The sequence below is a fragment of the Otolemur garnettii genome, unplaced genomic scaffold (genome assembly GCF_000181295.1).
Source record: "Otolemur garnettii isolate 467f Iridium unplaced genomic scaffold, OtoGar3 scaffold00147, whole genome shotgun sequence".
Classification (NCBI taxonomy): Eukaryota; Metazoa; Chordata; class Mammalia; order Primates; family Galagidae; genus Otolemur; species Otolemur garnettii.
In genome coordinates, this window is record NW_003852542.1 from 3,527,601 (window position 1) to 3,543,626 (window position 16,026).

The window sequence follows — 16,026 nt, forward strand, 5'->3', positions numbered from 1 at the left end:
ATTTGTTATCTTAGAATAAAATCTATTTTGGAGTATGTTGCATGGGCCAACGAGAATAATGTATATTCCTTAGCTTTGGGATGGTGTGCTTCGTATATGTTTAAGCCCATTTGTTCTAGGGTCACATTAAGTTCCTTGTAGCTTTGTTTAGTTTCTGTTTAGAGGATTGGTCCAGTTTTGTCAGAGGGGTGTTAAAATCCCTGGCTATTATGGTATTATGGGATACCATACTGCAGACCAATCAGGGTCTATTTCATGAATCTGGGAGCATTTAAGTTGGGTCCATAAATATTTAAAATTTAAATGCCCTCTTGTTGTATTGTTCCCTTGATCAGTATGAAGTGACCATCTTTGTTTTTCTTAATTTTAGTTGTTTTAAATCCACTTCTACCTGAAAATATGATTGTGACCCTTCCTTTATTCTAATTTTCATTTGCCTGAAATACTATTTTCCATTGCTTTACCCTGAGTTTTCTTTTGTCCTTGAAGCCTAGGTGTGTTTCTTGGAGATAGCACATGGATGTTTTGTGCTTTTTTTTTTATCCAATTGGCCAGCCTATGCCTCCTCAGTGGGGAATTCAAGTTGTTAACATTTATTGAGAGAATTCATCTTATTTTGTGAAAGATTGTTGCTTAGTTTTATACTTTTCACCATTGTGGAAGCTAGGTTTTGTCCTTTAGTTTTTGGATGTATAGTTTGCTGGTGGACCATTGTGGTGGTCAGTGTTGAGAATAGGTCTAAATATTTCCTATAGAGCTGCTCTTGTGGCACATTTCCTCAGTGTTTCCATATCAGTAAAATATATGAAGTCTCTATTGGTTTTAAAGCTTAGTTTATCAGGATATAGAATTCTGGGCTGAAAATTGTTTTATTTAAGGTTAAAGGGGGATGACCTTCTGGCTTGGAAACTTTCAGGTGAAAAGTCTGCTGTCACCCTGATGGATATGCCCCGTAGTTAGTTGGCACTTACTCCTTGCTGCTTGCAGAATTTTCTCTTTTGTCTTGACTTTGGACAGCTATATTACAATGTGTCATGGAGATGCTCTGTTTGTGCCAAAATGACCCAGTGTTCAATAGCCCTCTAAAAGGAATGTTTCAGAATGTTTAATGAAACTTGGGAAATTTTCATTTATGATATTCTCCAATAATGCTTTCATTCCGTTGGGATGTTCTTCTTCCCCTTCAGGGATCCTATAACTCATATGTTTGAACACTTCATGAAGTCCCATAATTTTGTGAGTGAATGTTCTGCTTTCTCTCTTCTGCCTCTTCAACTGCTTGGGTTAACTCATGAACTTTTCCCTCTAGCTCTGAGATTCTTTTTTCTTCATGGACTAATCTGTATTTATATTTTCTACTATATCTTTACATTCCTTAACTGACTCCTTCATTTCCTTAAGCTCTGCCATATTCTCTATATTCATCTCTTTCATCCATTTTTTTGGTTCTGTTTTTTTGCTTCCTCATCCATTCCGTTTATTGTCTTTATTATCCATATTTTAAATTTCCTTTATGTCATTTCCATCATTCTTTTATAAGTAGAGTCCTCTGCAGTAGCTGCCTCATGGTCCCTTAGGGAGTTGCTCTGTTTTGGCTTTCCGTTTTGCTAGAATTTTTCTTGTTGGTTCCTCCTTATGTGTATTTTCTTCCTGTTCACTTTCTTCCCCTATTTTTTCCTTTTTACTATCTCTTTAGCTTTGAATTACCTGGTCTCAGAGCTTAGGTGTTGAAGTAGCTTCTTGACATAAGGCCAAAAAGAAGAGGAAGGTAAAGAGAAAATAGGGAGAAAGAAGAGAAAAAGAAAGAAAGACAAAAATAAAAACACAAAAAAGGGGACAAAGAAAAGAATTGGAGAAAAGGAGAGAAGAAAGACAGAAAGAGAGTGACAGGAGAGATTGTATTGTTCTGCAAGGTGCTATGGCTACACCTACAACTCCAGGACTTTGGGTGGGGGGCTGGGCAGGTCCCTTGATGCCAGGAGCTGCTTACCAGCCTGTGCAAAAGCAAGACCCCCACCTCTGCCAAACAGAAAGAAAAAGAAAATAAAAAAACAAGGAAAATTCAGCAGAATGTCACAGAGGGGACCTGCCCATACTATCTTTCCAAAGGCCAACGCTAGAAGGACATCCTAGACCATGAGCTTAAGAACTCCTTTAGTTGGACCTTTGCCATGACCCCTCAGCCAGACCACTGCCATGACCCCCAGAACTCAAAGAAAAGTTAAAAAAGATAAAAATAGATAAAGAAAATTAAAAACACAATTATATAAGCTAAAGAATGAAAAGGGATGTCTTAGCTATTGTATAATAAAGTTACATGGGAAAGATGAAAAAAGTAGAAGAGTCTCTACAAAAAGGGAGAAAAAATGAGAGAAATAAAAAAGAGAGAGCAACAGGGGATGAAAAACTGTAACAAAAATGAGGAAGCCTTTGCTATTGAAGAAAGTAAAAATGAAAAAAAAACACAACCAACTAAACAAAAAAAGAAAGATAAAATCCCCCCAAACAGTAACAACCACAACAATAAAAAAGTGAAGAGGGGAAAAAAACCCATATATACGTATGGGATGGTATAAATATATACCATGCATTTATTTATGTGTAAATATATATACATAAATATATACCAAAATATATTTATATGATGTATATATTTATGTATAAACATATATTGCAATATATTTCCTGGACATCAGGTAGTGCTTTGGTGTTAGGAGACTGAGAACATACTTGGTTTTGCTGTGAACAATGAAAACCACTGTCAAGTTGCTGAGAAGACTGGGAGTGCTGAAAACTACTTTCAAGTTGCTGAGGAGACTAGATACTGTCTTCCTGACTTAGTTGCCCTTAATCAGGGCCTGGTTGTTTCATTAGCATTCAGTCCTCTCAACGCTGGTGTCTTAAAGCTGTCAGCAGATTCCTTAGGAGGTACATCTCATAGTGCCCCTTGACACCAATCCCTGGGGGTGAGGGAGCTGCTTTGCTCACTGCAGCAGTGGATGTTTGAGTTCAGCAGGGGTCCCAGAGTTGGGGCTATACTAGGACCTCGTGGACCATTTTTCCCACACAGCCTTCCCACTGGTGGCCCAGGTAGCAGCCAAGCTGATGGCAGATCCATCCCACCTGGTATTCAAACCCAGTTGCTGGACACTGTTCAAGTGCACTCACTCAGCTCTTTCCAGTCCCCAGCCCTCTGTAGGTGGGCCAGTTGTTCCCACTTATCTGTCTTCTGTGCTTGTTTTCTTCAGCTCCAGACTTCCTCTCTGGCTCCTGTGGTCTACCATTGCTTCACTGTGCCCCTGGAAACACTCTCCAGATAGGTTCCCCTAGCCAGAGATGGCTAGAGTTTTCTTTCCCCTGACTTGCCAAGAGTGTCTAGTAGTGAGATGTTTCTAGTCTGACATCTTGCTCTGCTTCTCTCTTTTTATATAAATTTTTGAATAGTATTGTCAATTTTCATAAAAAATCTGTTAGGGTTTGGGATTAGAATTGCCTTGAATATTCAGAATATTTTGGGAAGAACTGACATCTTAATAATACTGAGTATTCTAACTCATGCACGCTCTTCATTTATCTAGATCTTTTAAAAATTTCTCTCAAAAATGTTTTATAGTTTTTAGTGCAGAGGTCTTTTATATATTTTATTAGATTTATTCCTGAGTAGCTGATATTTTGTTGCAATTGTAAATAGTATTGTTTTAAAATTTCATTTGTTAACTTTTGTAGACTTTGTTTCCAATGGCCTATTTTATTTATTAATTCTATAATTTCTTTAGATTTTTTATAGGATTTTCTACATAACAAGTCATGTTTCCTACAAAATTGACAGTTTTACTTCTTCCTTTCAAAAGTTGATGCTTTATTTCTTTTTCTTGCCTTATTGTACTGGCCAAGATATCTAATATAGTGTTGAGTAAAGTTGTGGAAGTGGCTGGGTTGTGACCCTTTCATTGATTTTGTGACCTGTCAATTTTGAAAACACTAGCAGAGAGGGTGAGTTAGCTAGGACTGGACCAAAGGCAAGGGAATAATAAATAGGTTATGTCAATGTCACAAAAAGGAAATTGATAAGAACCTGAGTTATCTAGAGGCAGTGAGGATGAATAGAAGAGGGCATATTTTAAAAAATACATGAGATAAAATTTATTGAACTTAAGGCTCCTTTGACTATAGAGAAGGAAGACTCTATAATGCTTCCTAAATTCTGAGAAGTATTGCAGGGCTATTCGGCCATTAACTGAGACAAAGAACACACATTCAATAGCTCATTCATAAGGATTGCAGACAGAAAGAAGCCAACTTTGCATCTAGACTCCTTCCAGCTACCTAGACCATTGCCAGGATAAGGGCTTGAACAGCCCTGTTAAATATTCTCTGGTTACCTATCTTAAGGGTAGTTTTTACATAGGGACAAAAGTCTTTACAAGGGAATAGCATATAAGGCATATTCTGTTCCTTGATAGCTCTCTAACCTTATTTCTTACCACATTCCCACTTGATGATTCTACTCTGACATTACTAATCTTCTTGTTGTTTCTCAAAATTGCCAAGTACCTTATTGAGTAACAGTCTTTGTACTTTTCTTTTCCTTCTGCATGGAAAGCTTTGCCCCAAAACAATCACTAGCTCTTTGACCTTCTTTAAGACTCTTGTAAAAATATAACCTTATATGCAAAGCTTTCCTGATTACCATAATAAAATAGTTCTTCACTGCCTCTGGGCATTCCCTATCATCTTTTCTTTGCATTATTTATCTCCATAGCACTAATAACCACCTGATATGTGACATATTTATTTTTCTATTCCCAACTCCCCTTCCTACAATGTAAACTTTATGAAGTTGGGGACTTTGGTTACTTACTTTAACCCTGGTGTCCAGATTCGTGCCTACCATGTAATAAGCTTTCAATGAATATTTGTTGAATTGAATGCTGAATGCTTTGCTTTGGCCATCTCCTGCTGCCCTTTGATGGTCCCAGATCACTTTCCTTGAGCTAGTCAGGTGTGTTTGTCTGTCTCAAATTCCTAGTTGTTCTCAACTTTCTAGGATCTACCAGGGTTTCATATTTGCTGGAGGATCCTAATCTATTGGTCTCAGAATTTTTGGGAGGTCTTACTTCTGCTTTGGTGACTTTTAATTTTGGCATATATTTTAAAAATCACATAAAACTTAAAAGACTAGTACTAAGAATTCTCATATATATTTTATCTAAGTTAATTGCTCACATTTTGTCCTACTTGCTTTATTTTTTATTTTTAGAGATTAGGGTTTTGCTCTGTTGCTGAGATGGAGTGCAGTGGCATAATCATATAGCTCAAAGTAACTTCAAACTCCCGGGCTCAGGTGATCTACTTGCCTCAGCCTCCTAAGTAGTTAGGACTACAGGTGTGTACCACCATGTCCAGCTAATTTTTAAAAATATTTTTTAAGGAGACAGGGTCTTGCTATGTTGCCCATGCTGGTCTCAAACTCCTGGTTTCAGCAATTCTGCCATGTTGGCCTTCCAAAGTTCTGACATTACAGGTGTAGGCCATCATGCCTTGTCCCTATTTGCTTTATTATTAATAATCACCTTTATTTCATTCTATGAGAGTCAATTAGTTGTACATAAGACTCCACTTTACCCTAAGTAGTTCTGTGTGTATTTTCTACAAACAAGACTATTTTTCTATATAATAAAAGCAAAACAATCAAAATCAGGAAATTGAGAACTGACATATTATTATGTAATTTACATTCTATATCCAAATATTGCTAATTTTTCCATGATGTCACTTATAGCTATATTTTCTGAGTCTTGGATCTAATATAGGATTGGTGTATCACATCTAATTATCTATCTCAGACTGTTTTTATCCAGAGAAGTTCCTCATCTTTCCTTGTTTCTCATTACATATACATATCTGAAGAATATAGACCAGTTTATTTTATAAAATACTTATCAGTTTGGGTTTTCCAGGTATATATTATGATTATATCCAGGTTATGCATTTCTGAAAGGACTGTCACAGAAGTAAGGTTCTAGCCTTCACAGTGCCCTGTATGCTGAGGCAGGCACAGGTTTGTCTTGATATTAACAATGTTAAATTGACCATGTAGTAAAGGTGCTCTCTGTAAGATTTCTCTACTACAGATACTTTCCTCCCAAATTATTATTTGGTTCTTACCCTGGCATCAGGATTATCATCAAATTGTGTTCTCATAAATGTATCAAAAGAATCCCAGTAGTTTTCAGTTAAGTTTCCACCCAAAGACCATAAATAACAGAATAAAAAAGTCTGACATAGTACAGTGTTTAGTTTTGTTTGCTCCTGAAAGAATAAAGAGAAACAGTTTTAATATTTTACATATAAATTTAAGAATCCTAAATTGCAAAATTTAAAGACATTTTTCTTTCATTTAGACTCATATACTGTTAAACAGGCACAACATATGTTTCTTATACTTTATTCAATGTTTCACAAAGTGGTTTTTTCTTAGTTATGCATAATGAATGCTGATGAGAAAATCAGTGGAAAGGCTTTTGGAAGAAAAAAAGCCAAAGTTTGTCTTTCCACTGATTATTACAACTTTGTTTATGTCTGCATGAAGGCAATTAAGCAGATTGAGACTATGTTGTATTGGGACTATGTTGTAGACTATAAGGAAATTAAAAATTGAATAAAGGAATAAAATATAAGTTCTCCAACATTCTAACTTTGAGATTCTAGGAATCGAATCTAATTATAGTCACTAGTCCCATGAAAAATTAACTCGAATATAAAAGATCACATTTTAGAAAATTTAGAGTTACTTATTCTTAAAGAATCCATACAATAATCTCATTTTTCAATCTTCATAGCAGTAAGAAAACTCTATACCATTGTCAAGTTAACTCCATCTTTCCCAAGTATCAAGGATTCCAATAAACAACAAAGTGTAGTAATTTTGCTTATATCCACTTGTGGAATTGCCTCGCCACACTTTTTATGGATAAAATTTAAACCATCATCAACATAACGTTGGAAAAGATTCAATATATATTCTTGGGTTTCCTCATTCAGCTGAAAATAAAACAAACAAATGATATTTAAACGAGATCAGATGAAATGTGATTAATTTTAGAAAGAAGTTGGTTAAAATCCATATATTTCAATGTATACCAAAGAGTATAAACACAAAATATTAAACAAATTAAAAAAAATTTTTTTTGGACAGAGCCTTAAGCTGTTGCCCTGGTAGAGTGCTGTAGCATCATAGCTCACAGAAACCTTCAACTCTTGGGCTTAAGAGACTCTCTTGCCTCAGCCTCCAAAGTAGCTGGGACTACAGGCACCTGCCACCATGCCTGGCTATTTCTTTCTTTTCTTTCTTTTTTTTTTGTAGTCATCATTGTTGTTTTGGCAGGCCCAGGCTGGATTTGAACCTACCAGCTCTGGTATATGTGGCTGGCGCCCTAGCTGCTGAGCCTAAACAAATTAAACTTTAAGGAAACTTCCCATGACTGGGAAGGGACAGGAGATCACAGGTAATTTTTAATTCTCTACTTCTTGATAGAGAATACCAAGTACTCTGTACTCTTGATAATGAGTACAGAGGTGTTAGTTTAATAATTATTTTTAAACTCACAATATATACTTAATGCACTCTTTTATACTGATGATCCTTCACAATTGTGAACAAGAAAGAAGAAGAAACACACATGGCAACAGTTTTATATCTATGTAAGGTAAAAGGAATAATTTCCAAAGATGTAAAAATGAATTCAGCCCCTTTCATCACTCCTATGCAACTTAATATGGATGTTCTAGTTAATGGAACAAGACAATAAGAAGAAATTATTCCAAATTGCATTTAAAATTGTACTCCATAAATGCATTAATGTATACATGATCTATATGTTTGTGAATTAAAAAAAGAAGAAGAAATAAAAGGCATATGGATTGGGAAAGAAGAAGTAAAACTGTCTTTGTTCACAAACAACATATAGAAAATCCTCTCAAACTGACAAGACAAATCAAAACAAATCTGGAATAAAAATGCAGTTACACCAAGTTTGTAAGACACAAGGTTAAAATATACAAATCATTGCTTTTTTGTATACTGGCAATCAGCAATTAGAATTTAAAATGAAATATAATTTATATTATCACCAAAAAGGAAATAATCATAATTCTAACAAGTCTATTTTAGATTTATATAAAGGAAACAACAATACTATGATGAAAGAAACCAAAGAAGACCTAAATAAATGGAGAGATATACCATGTTCATAGACAGGAAGACTAAATATTGTTAAGATGTCAGGTCCTAAAATCACAACTATAGCCCAAGATTAAGGAGGGAAGAGGAAGAGGATGGGAGGGGAGGGGGGAAGTTTGATAGGGGAAGGGTAAACAAGGGTACCACACTTATGGAGCATATTGCAAGGGTACAAATCAAATCTATCAAGTACAGAAAATAAATGTCTTAACAGAATAATTAAGTAAGTGAGGTGAAAGCTATATTAATTATTTGGATGTAAGCATTCAAAATTGTATAAAATATCAACACATTGTATCCCATAAATGCATAAATGTATTCATGATCTATGTGTATATGTCTTAATAAAAAGAAAAAAACATATCAGGTCCTTCAGTTTCATCTATGAATTCAAAACAATCTCAATCAAACTCTGAGAAAGATACTTTATGGATTAATGGACAAACTAAAGTTTATATGGAAAAGTTAAATGACCCAGAATAGCCAGCCCATCATTGAAAAGAAAAAAGTAGGAGGGCTGACACTTCAAGACTTACTACAAAACTATAGTAATCCAGATGATGTGACATTGATGAAAGAACAGACAATAGGCCAATAGAACAGGCCTAAAGAACAGAATAAAGAACACAGAAATAGACTGATATAAATATAGTCCACTGATTTTTGACAAAGGAGCAAAGACAGTCCAATGGAGAAAGATGGTCTTTCAACAAATAGTGCTAGAATAACTGGATATTCACATGCAAAAAAACCTTAATCTAGACACTGACCTTATACCCTTCACAAAAATTAATTGAAAATGAATCATAGACTTAGAGGTAAAACACAAAATATAAAACTTTTAGAAGATAATGTATGAGAAGATCTAGATGACTTTAGGCTTACCAATAACTTTTTAGACATGACACTAAAGGCTCTATCCATGTAGGAAAGAAATGATAAGCAAAAGAATCGATAAGCTGGATTGCATTAAAATTATTAACTTCTCTGTGAAAGACACTGTTAAGAGAATAAAAGGCAGAATATTCAAACAACTTGAAGAGAAATCAGAGCCAGAGTAATGTTAAGAGAATGAAAATACAAGTCACAGACTGGGAGAAGATATTTGCAAAAGATAATCTGATAGAGGACTTATACCCCAAATACACAAAGAACTCTTAAAATTCAAAAATAAGAAAACAACCAAATTGAAACATGGGCCCACGATCTTCCTTAATAGGCAGCTCACCAAAGAAGATATACAGATGGTAAGCAACCATATGAAAAGATGCTCCAGCCATATGTTGTCAGGGAATTGCAAATTGAAATAACACACTACTATAAGTCTATTAAAATGGATAAAATCCAAAACACTGACAATGCCAAATGCTAGAAAGGATGTGAGCAATACGAAACAGGAGCTCTCATTCATTGTTGGTGGAAATACAAAATGGTACAGCCATGTTGGAAGATAAACTGACAGTGTCTTACAAAACTATACCTATACCATTTGATTCAGCATCCCATCTCCTAGGTGTTTACCCAAATGAGTTGAAAACTATGTTCATATGCAAACGTGCACACTAATGCTTACAGTAACTTTATTCATAATTGCCAAAAGCTGGAAGCAATTGAGATGTCTTTCAATAGGTAAATGGATACCTAAACTATGGTACATTCATACACTGGAATATTATTCAATGCTAGAAAGAAATAAGCTCTCATGTCATGTCATAAGCTACTGAAAGACACAGAGGCACCTTATATGATATTGTTAAGTGAATAAAAAAGCTAATCTGAAAAGGCTATGTACTTTAGGATTCTAACTGTATCACATTCTGGAAAAGGCAAAATGACAGGGACAGTAAAAACATCAAGGTTTGCCAGGGGTTAGGGGATGGAAAGGAGGGGATGGAACAGGTGGAGCTTAGAGGACTTTTAGAGTAACAAAACTATTTTTCATGATACTCTAATAATGGAAACATGACGTTATGTATTTTTCAAAACCCATAATTTATATAATACAAAGAGTGAACCCTAACATGAACTATGGACTTTAATTTATGAATATTAGTTCACCAATTTTAACAAAGGTATCACATCTACACAATTAATTATAAGGGAAACCGTGTTTGGGAGATAAGGAGTACATGAGAACTCTCATTTCTGTTCACTTTTTCTATAAACCTAAAATTGTTCTAAGTATAATAAATTCTGTTAACTTAGAAAGGCAGCAAACTTTAGGAAAGTTTAAAATGTTAAGGTAAACCCTTATAAATTTTCAATTCTGAGAATTATTGTCTTTAATAAGATACTCTGAGACTAAAGCACAATATTTATAAAACTTTGATGCATAAAAATAAGGAAAACAATAGTTTTCTAATTAATTTTTAGAAAGGAATAGGCAGAGAAATGGTTTCCTTGGAGTGGAGGATGGGCTATGGGGCTAGGAACACCTTGCAGGACCACTTGTCAAGCTAAGGTAAAGAGAAACATCCTATTTTAGAATAGAGGGGGAGTATAGAGAATAGCATGAAACTGACTTGTTCTGAGTCATAATGCATAATGTTTCCTTCACTTTGGGTAGAATTGTACCCCCAAGGTTAGAATGTGTCTTGGGTCTTACAAGTATAATTACTGATTTTCTTTTTTCGTTGGCTCTCAGAAGTGTTAGGGGCTCCTATAATCTAAAAATAACACAGTCAGTATCTGGATTTAAATTTGTTTTTGTTTGTTTTTTTCCATAGTGACTCCCTTTCATTACTCCCAAGCCTTCTGAAATATCTTCTTCAATGCCTTGGCCTATTCTAGCTGTGTTTTTAGGGACACAAGGAGTAGCTTGTGTTTGTACTTGAGAGGAGCCAGTCTGTGGAGAAGCCAGAGCAGGCAGGGGGCAGACTGGCAGTGGGGAGGTAACACATAATGAGGACAGATTAGAGCATATATAAACATTCCTGGAGGGTTCCAGAAAGTTTTAGGAGGAAAGACTAGGTTAAATGATGGGATTTCCTCAGTTAAGTACAGTGAGGCTTTATTTTTTTTGCTATTTGTGCACTCAAGGGCATGTGAGCCTGACAGATTCAAATATCAGGGAATATCTGGTTGCACTTACTTTTTTAGAAATTCCATTCATCCAAGTTTTAACATAAGGCATCCATTTCAGTTCTTCAGGATCCACGAACACCATTCCACATCGGCTGACTGTTGCAGGGGAGGCGACCTTTAGATCTTGCACCTAGAGTTGCAGAAAGTTGAACAGGAAACAGTAATGTGATACTTCCTTATGCCTCCAACTTCAATATTCACATTTTAAAAATGATTCATACTTTAAAGTTTAAGTTCATACTGAAAGGCTTTACGTAGAAGAGAGTAGGAGAACAGTAAGCAATTAGAAATGGAGAAGGAAAGTTAAGTGATGCATAAGGTGAAAAAAAAAGCCAGTGAGTATAGAAGGGTACTGTCAAATCCTGTGAGCAGGAATAGGTGATTTTTTTTCCTTTTCTTCTCTTTGCTTCTCTCTTCTCTCCCTTTCTTTTTTGTATTTGAATCCGTGGCCTAATACTTAGCACATCATAGAAATTCAGTCATCATTTGATGAATGAATAGAACAGGAGTGGTATTCCCTAGAATGTTTTATAGGTGTTCTGAGACTTTATCAAATATTCATAATTTATCCATATTAAATGTAACTTTTTTTAACTTAGAAAGTATTTTAAATTATGTAAAGTCACATACACACACATAGAGACACATCTCTCTCTAAGGGAAAACAAATATTGGGGAAGCCAGAATTTATTGTATTTCCTGTTTATAGAGACAGGAATATTTGAGAGACATTGATTGAAAGAATTAACCATGTTTTACAAAAGGATAAATTAATAAGTACTTAGTAAGCAAACATAACACCATGGTAGACATTATAGATAGCAAATGATACATCACCATGAGAAAAAAATTAGTGATAATATGCCAATTTAACAAATTATTTTACTTCATAGTAAGGTATACTCTTACCTCAAAAAGCATGTGAATTTGAGGTGTGAGTTTAATCCTCTCACTGTTAGCCAGGCAAAGCATCTTGTTATCATCCAACACTGTATTCATATTTTCAATCCAAAGAGCATCCACTGGCCCATCACTAATGATCCATTTATGGTCTTCTGAAGTATCATTCACAGCTGCTCGGACACTAAGTGCCATCAAACCATCTTTCCATTCCAAGGTTATGTTGTTAACTTCACCATATAACTCACCCATTGTAATTGACTTAGGGTTGAGAACATATGTTTTAACTGGTTGGTAAAAGGGATTGTCTACACCAAGTTTTCGTAAATCCCCTAAAGTTTCTGCTAGTATTTGGTAAACTGTGGTCTTGCCACCTCCTGTTGGCCCGACTAACATAACACCATGCCTTACCAGCATAGTCTCATATAACTGTATCACTTTTTTAACCATACATATCTCAGGCTGAAGATTTTGTCCATTCATGACATCCACAATTGTTGACTGCAAAATGCCATAATCATGTTCTGGAATTTGAACTCCAGGAAAAAGGTCAGATATGATTCCACTGATGAAACAAAAATAAAATCAATTAGTAACCCTTGGTCATTGATATTTTCCCATATTAGTTATAATTCATTGATTAAATATGAGTCTTATTTTTTCTAATAATCTCCTTTTCTTCTGAACATATATAATATTAGACTGTTCTTATGTGCTATACTGGCATCTATCATTTGTCTGATACTTTGTATGATATTATTTGGCTCCTGCATAGTAGACCAATGTTCTCAATAATATAAGGAGCTTCCTAGGGGCAAGAAATATCTCTTATGTATCTGTATTGCCCACAGTATATGGCATAGTACCAAACATATGGAAGATGATACATTTATAAATTTATCTTAAAATTATTTAAATCTCAAACTTTTCCTAAAAGCATTTATATATACCTATAACTATATGTGAATATTCAGGAAAACAAAATGGAAATACAAATAGAAATTAGTCGTAGCAAAAAGAGGAGTAGGGGAGAAGTTGACTGCTTCTATAAGAAACAGTTAATATAGAATATTTCCACGGACATAAAGAAGCTGAATTCTTACCTTGCATTATACACACAAATACATTTGAGATACAGTAAAGACTTTGCATAAATGACTCAGTGAGTAGGGCATTGGCCCCATATACCAAGGGTGATGAGTTTGAACCCGGCCCCTGCTAACCTGCAACAAAAAATAGCTGGGCATTGTGGCAGGCGCCTGTAGTCCCAGCTACTTGGGAGGCTGAAGCAAGAGAATGGGCTAAGCCCAAGAGCTGGAGGTTGCTGTGAGCTGTGACACCATAGCACTCTACTGAGGTTGACAAAGTGAGACTCTGTCTCCAAAAAAGAAAAAAAAAAAGGCAAAAGTACTAGATAAATATATAAAAAATGAATTTTGCAACATTGTGGTAAGAAGGTGTTTCTAAGAAAAAGAGGGAATCTAAAACTGTAAAAAAAAATGTTGATGGGGGGGCTGGGCACAGTGGCTCATGCTTGTAATCCTAGCACTCTGGGAGGCTGAGGTAGGTGGATTGCCCTGAGCTCATAGGTTCAAGACCAGCCTGAGCAAGAGTGAGACCCCCATCTCTAAAAATAGCTGGACGTTGTGGTAGGCGCCTGTAGTCTCAGGTAGTTGGGAGGCTGAGGCAAGAGAATCACTTGAGCCTAAGAGTTTGATGTTGCTGTGAGCTATGACAGTACAGCACTCTACCAAGGGTGAGAAAATGAAACTCTGTTTCAAAAAAAAAAAATGTTGATATGGTAAAAAACCCAAAAACAAACAGGCAAAAACAATTTTCCATGAAATCAAAGGCTTTATGCACAAATTTAAAGAATCAGTGAGAGACTTAGAGAAATTAAGTTCTTATAAATTAATAATTAAAAGAATAAAATAGATTATTCTAAGATGAATAAATATAAATAGTCACAGGGAGAATAGTAATGAGGTACTCTCAACCTCCTATCCAGAGTATTATCAGGAAAAGATGCTTAAGAATACTAACCATTAAAGAAAAGCAAATTAAAATGAGCTACCACATTTGGTCTCTCTTTAAAACATTTAAGGAGAACTAGGCCCCTTTACAAAACAATTTATAAATATAAAAGGGTAGAATATGTTTGGAGAACAACTTGATAGAATATTTAAAACAAAAATATGCAAATGATATGAGCCAGGAAACTTGCTTCTAGAAAATCTTCCTTGTAGAAATGTCACAAGTGTACAAAGATATATGTAGAGAAATGTTCACCATTGGAATAGAAAACAATTGAGAATTTATACAGCATGTCCATATATAGTATCTTTCACATCAAAGTAGTTTGATAGGTTTACTATGTCTCAAAGTACCAAGTTACATAACAGTAATCTAGCAGCAGTAAAGAAATTAGATTCATGCATATATACTAACATGAAAAAAAGATGTTCATGATATAGTACTAATTTAAAAAGTAACAGCTGCAAAAACAAATGCATTAAAGATAATTTTAAAAGTATTGACCAACTTCTCTTTCCAGTAAGATGGAGTAGACTTACTTCTCATTATTCCTCCCATTAAATACACCTAAAGCCCCTATACATTATGTGTAAAACAAATATAAAAGAATTCTTATATTTGGTGGAGAGAAGGCAGACTAGCTACGTACCCTCAGACCCAGGTGATGACATGGCGGTGAGTCTCTGGTTTCTTTTTACCTTTTACATTCTGGCAATCCAGAAATGCCAAAGGGCACAGAATAAAAGAAAAGGCCCATCAAAAACTTATTCTGTCTAACCAAAGAAACAGAAAAGGGGCAGCACAGTAAGACAGGAAACTTATAAGCAGTAACTTTTTTACTCCAACCAAACATCATAGAATAAAACCTGTGGTCTCTACTCCCACTCACACAAGCAGAGCCTAAGTGGAAAGCTTAGAATTCTGCCCTAGTCAGGTTTTAATGAATCTCCCTACTACCTCTTCTCATTCCTTGATGGTGTCAGAGAAGGCCAAGTAGAGATCCAGGACTGTCATCCCCACTGGAAAATAATGATGCCCTCTATGGTGTTAGCAGAGACTATATCAGAGGAGGTCTGGATTTCCAACTCCCACTCAGGAGTAATGAGACATCCCTCCCTCTCCCTGATGGTGTGTTGTCAGAGGAGACCAAGTAGAGAATCAGGATTTTTAATTTTTACCACTGCCTAGTGGTTGGAAGGCTGTCTTCCTCTGTGGTATCAGTGAAGGTAGCAGGGAGAATAGTAGAAAGGTACTCATATCTGGGATATTATTAGTGGAGGCCTAGTTGAGACCTGCAGCTCCCAGGTCTACACAGTAGTGATGAGGAGTCCCTCTCTGCCCCCATCAGGTATCAGTGCAGTTAGAGTCGGGAACCTGGACTTCTATCCCCACCTGATAGTAAAAAGGTTGCATTCCTAACTTCTCCTGTTCATGTAGCATCAGAAGAAGCCAGATAAAACAAGTTTAAATAAGATCCAATACATAAATAAGATCCAGAATCTTATAATCCCTAAAATAAGATTTCAATAAAAAATTATTCATTAGATAAAAAACCAGGAAGATCTCAAACTGAATCAAAGAAACCAATAAATGCCAAATCATAGAAGAAGCCCAAGTGCCCATTGACCCATGAATGGATCAATAAATTGTGGTTTATGTACACCATGGAATATTATGCAGCCTTAAAGAAAGATGGAGACTTTACCTCTTACATGTTTACATGGATGGAGCTGGAACATATTCTTCTTAGCAAAGTATCTCAAGAA

At 35.4% G+C, this 16,026-nt stretch overlaps 1 protein-coding gene across 1 annotated transcript in view; it reads right to left on the minus strand.

Moving 5' to 3' along the window:
* Window positions 1-16,026, minus strand: part of DNAH6 (dynein axonemal heavy chain 6) — a 302,446-nt gene that overhangs the window by 135,936 nt on the left and 150,484 nt on the right. Inside the window, exons 34-37 of the mRNA XM_012811001.2 lie at window positions 12,236-12,791; window positions 11,334-11,456; window positions 6,862-7,044; window positions 6,169-6,312 (exon numbers count right to left, since the gene is read on the minus strand). Of these exons, the coding sequence (XP_012666455.1) occupies window positions 6,169-6,312; window positions 6,862-7,044; window positions 11,334-11,456; window positions 12,236-12,791 (1,006 nt within the window). The remainder of the gene's footprint in view (window positions 1-6,168; window positions 6,313-6,861; window positions 7,045-11,333; window positions 11,457-12,235; window positions 12,792-16,026) is intronic.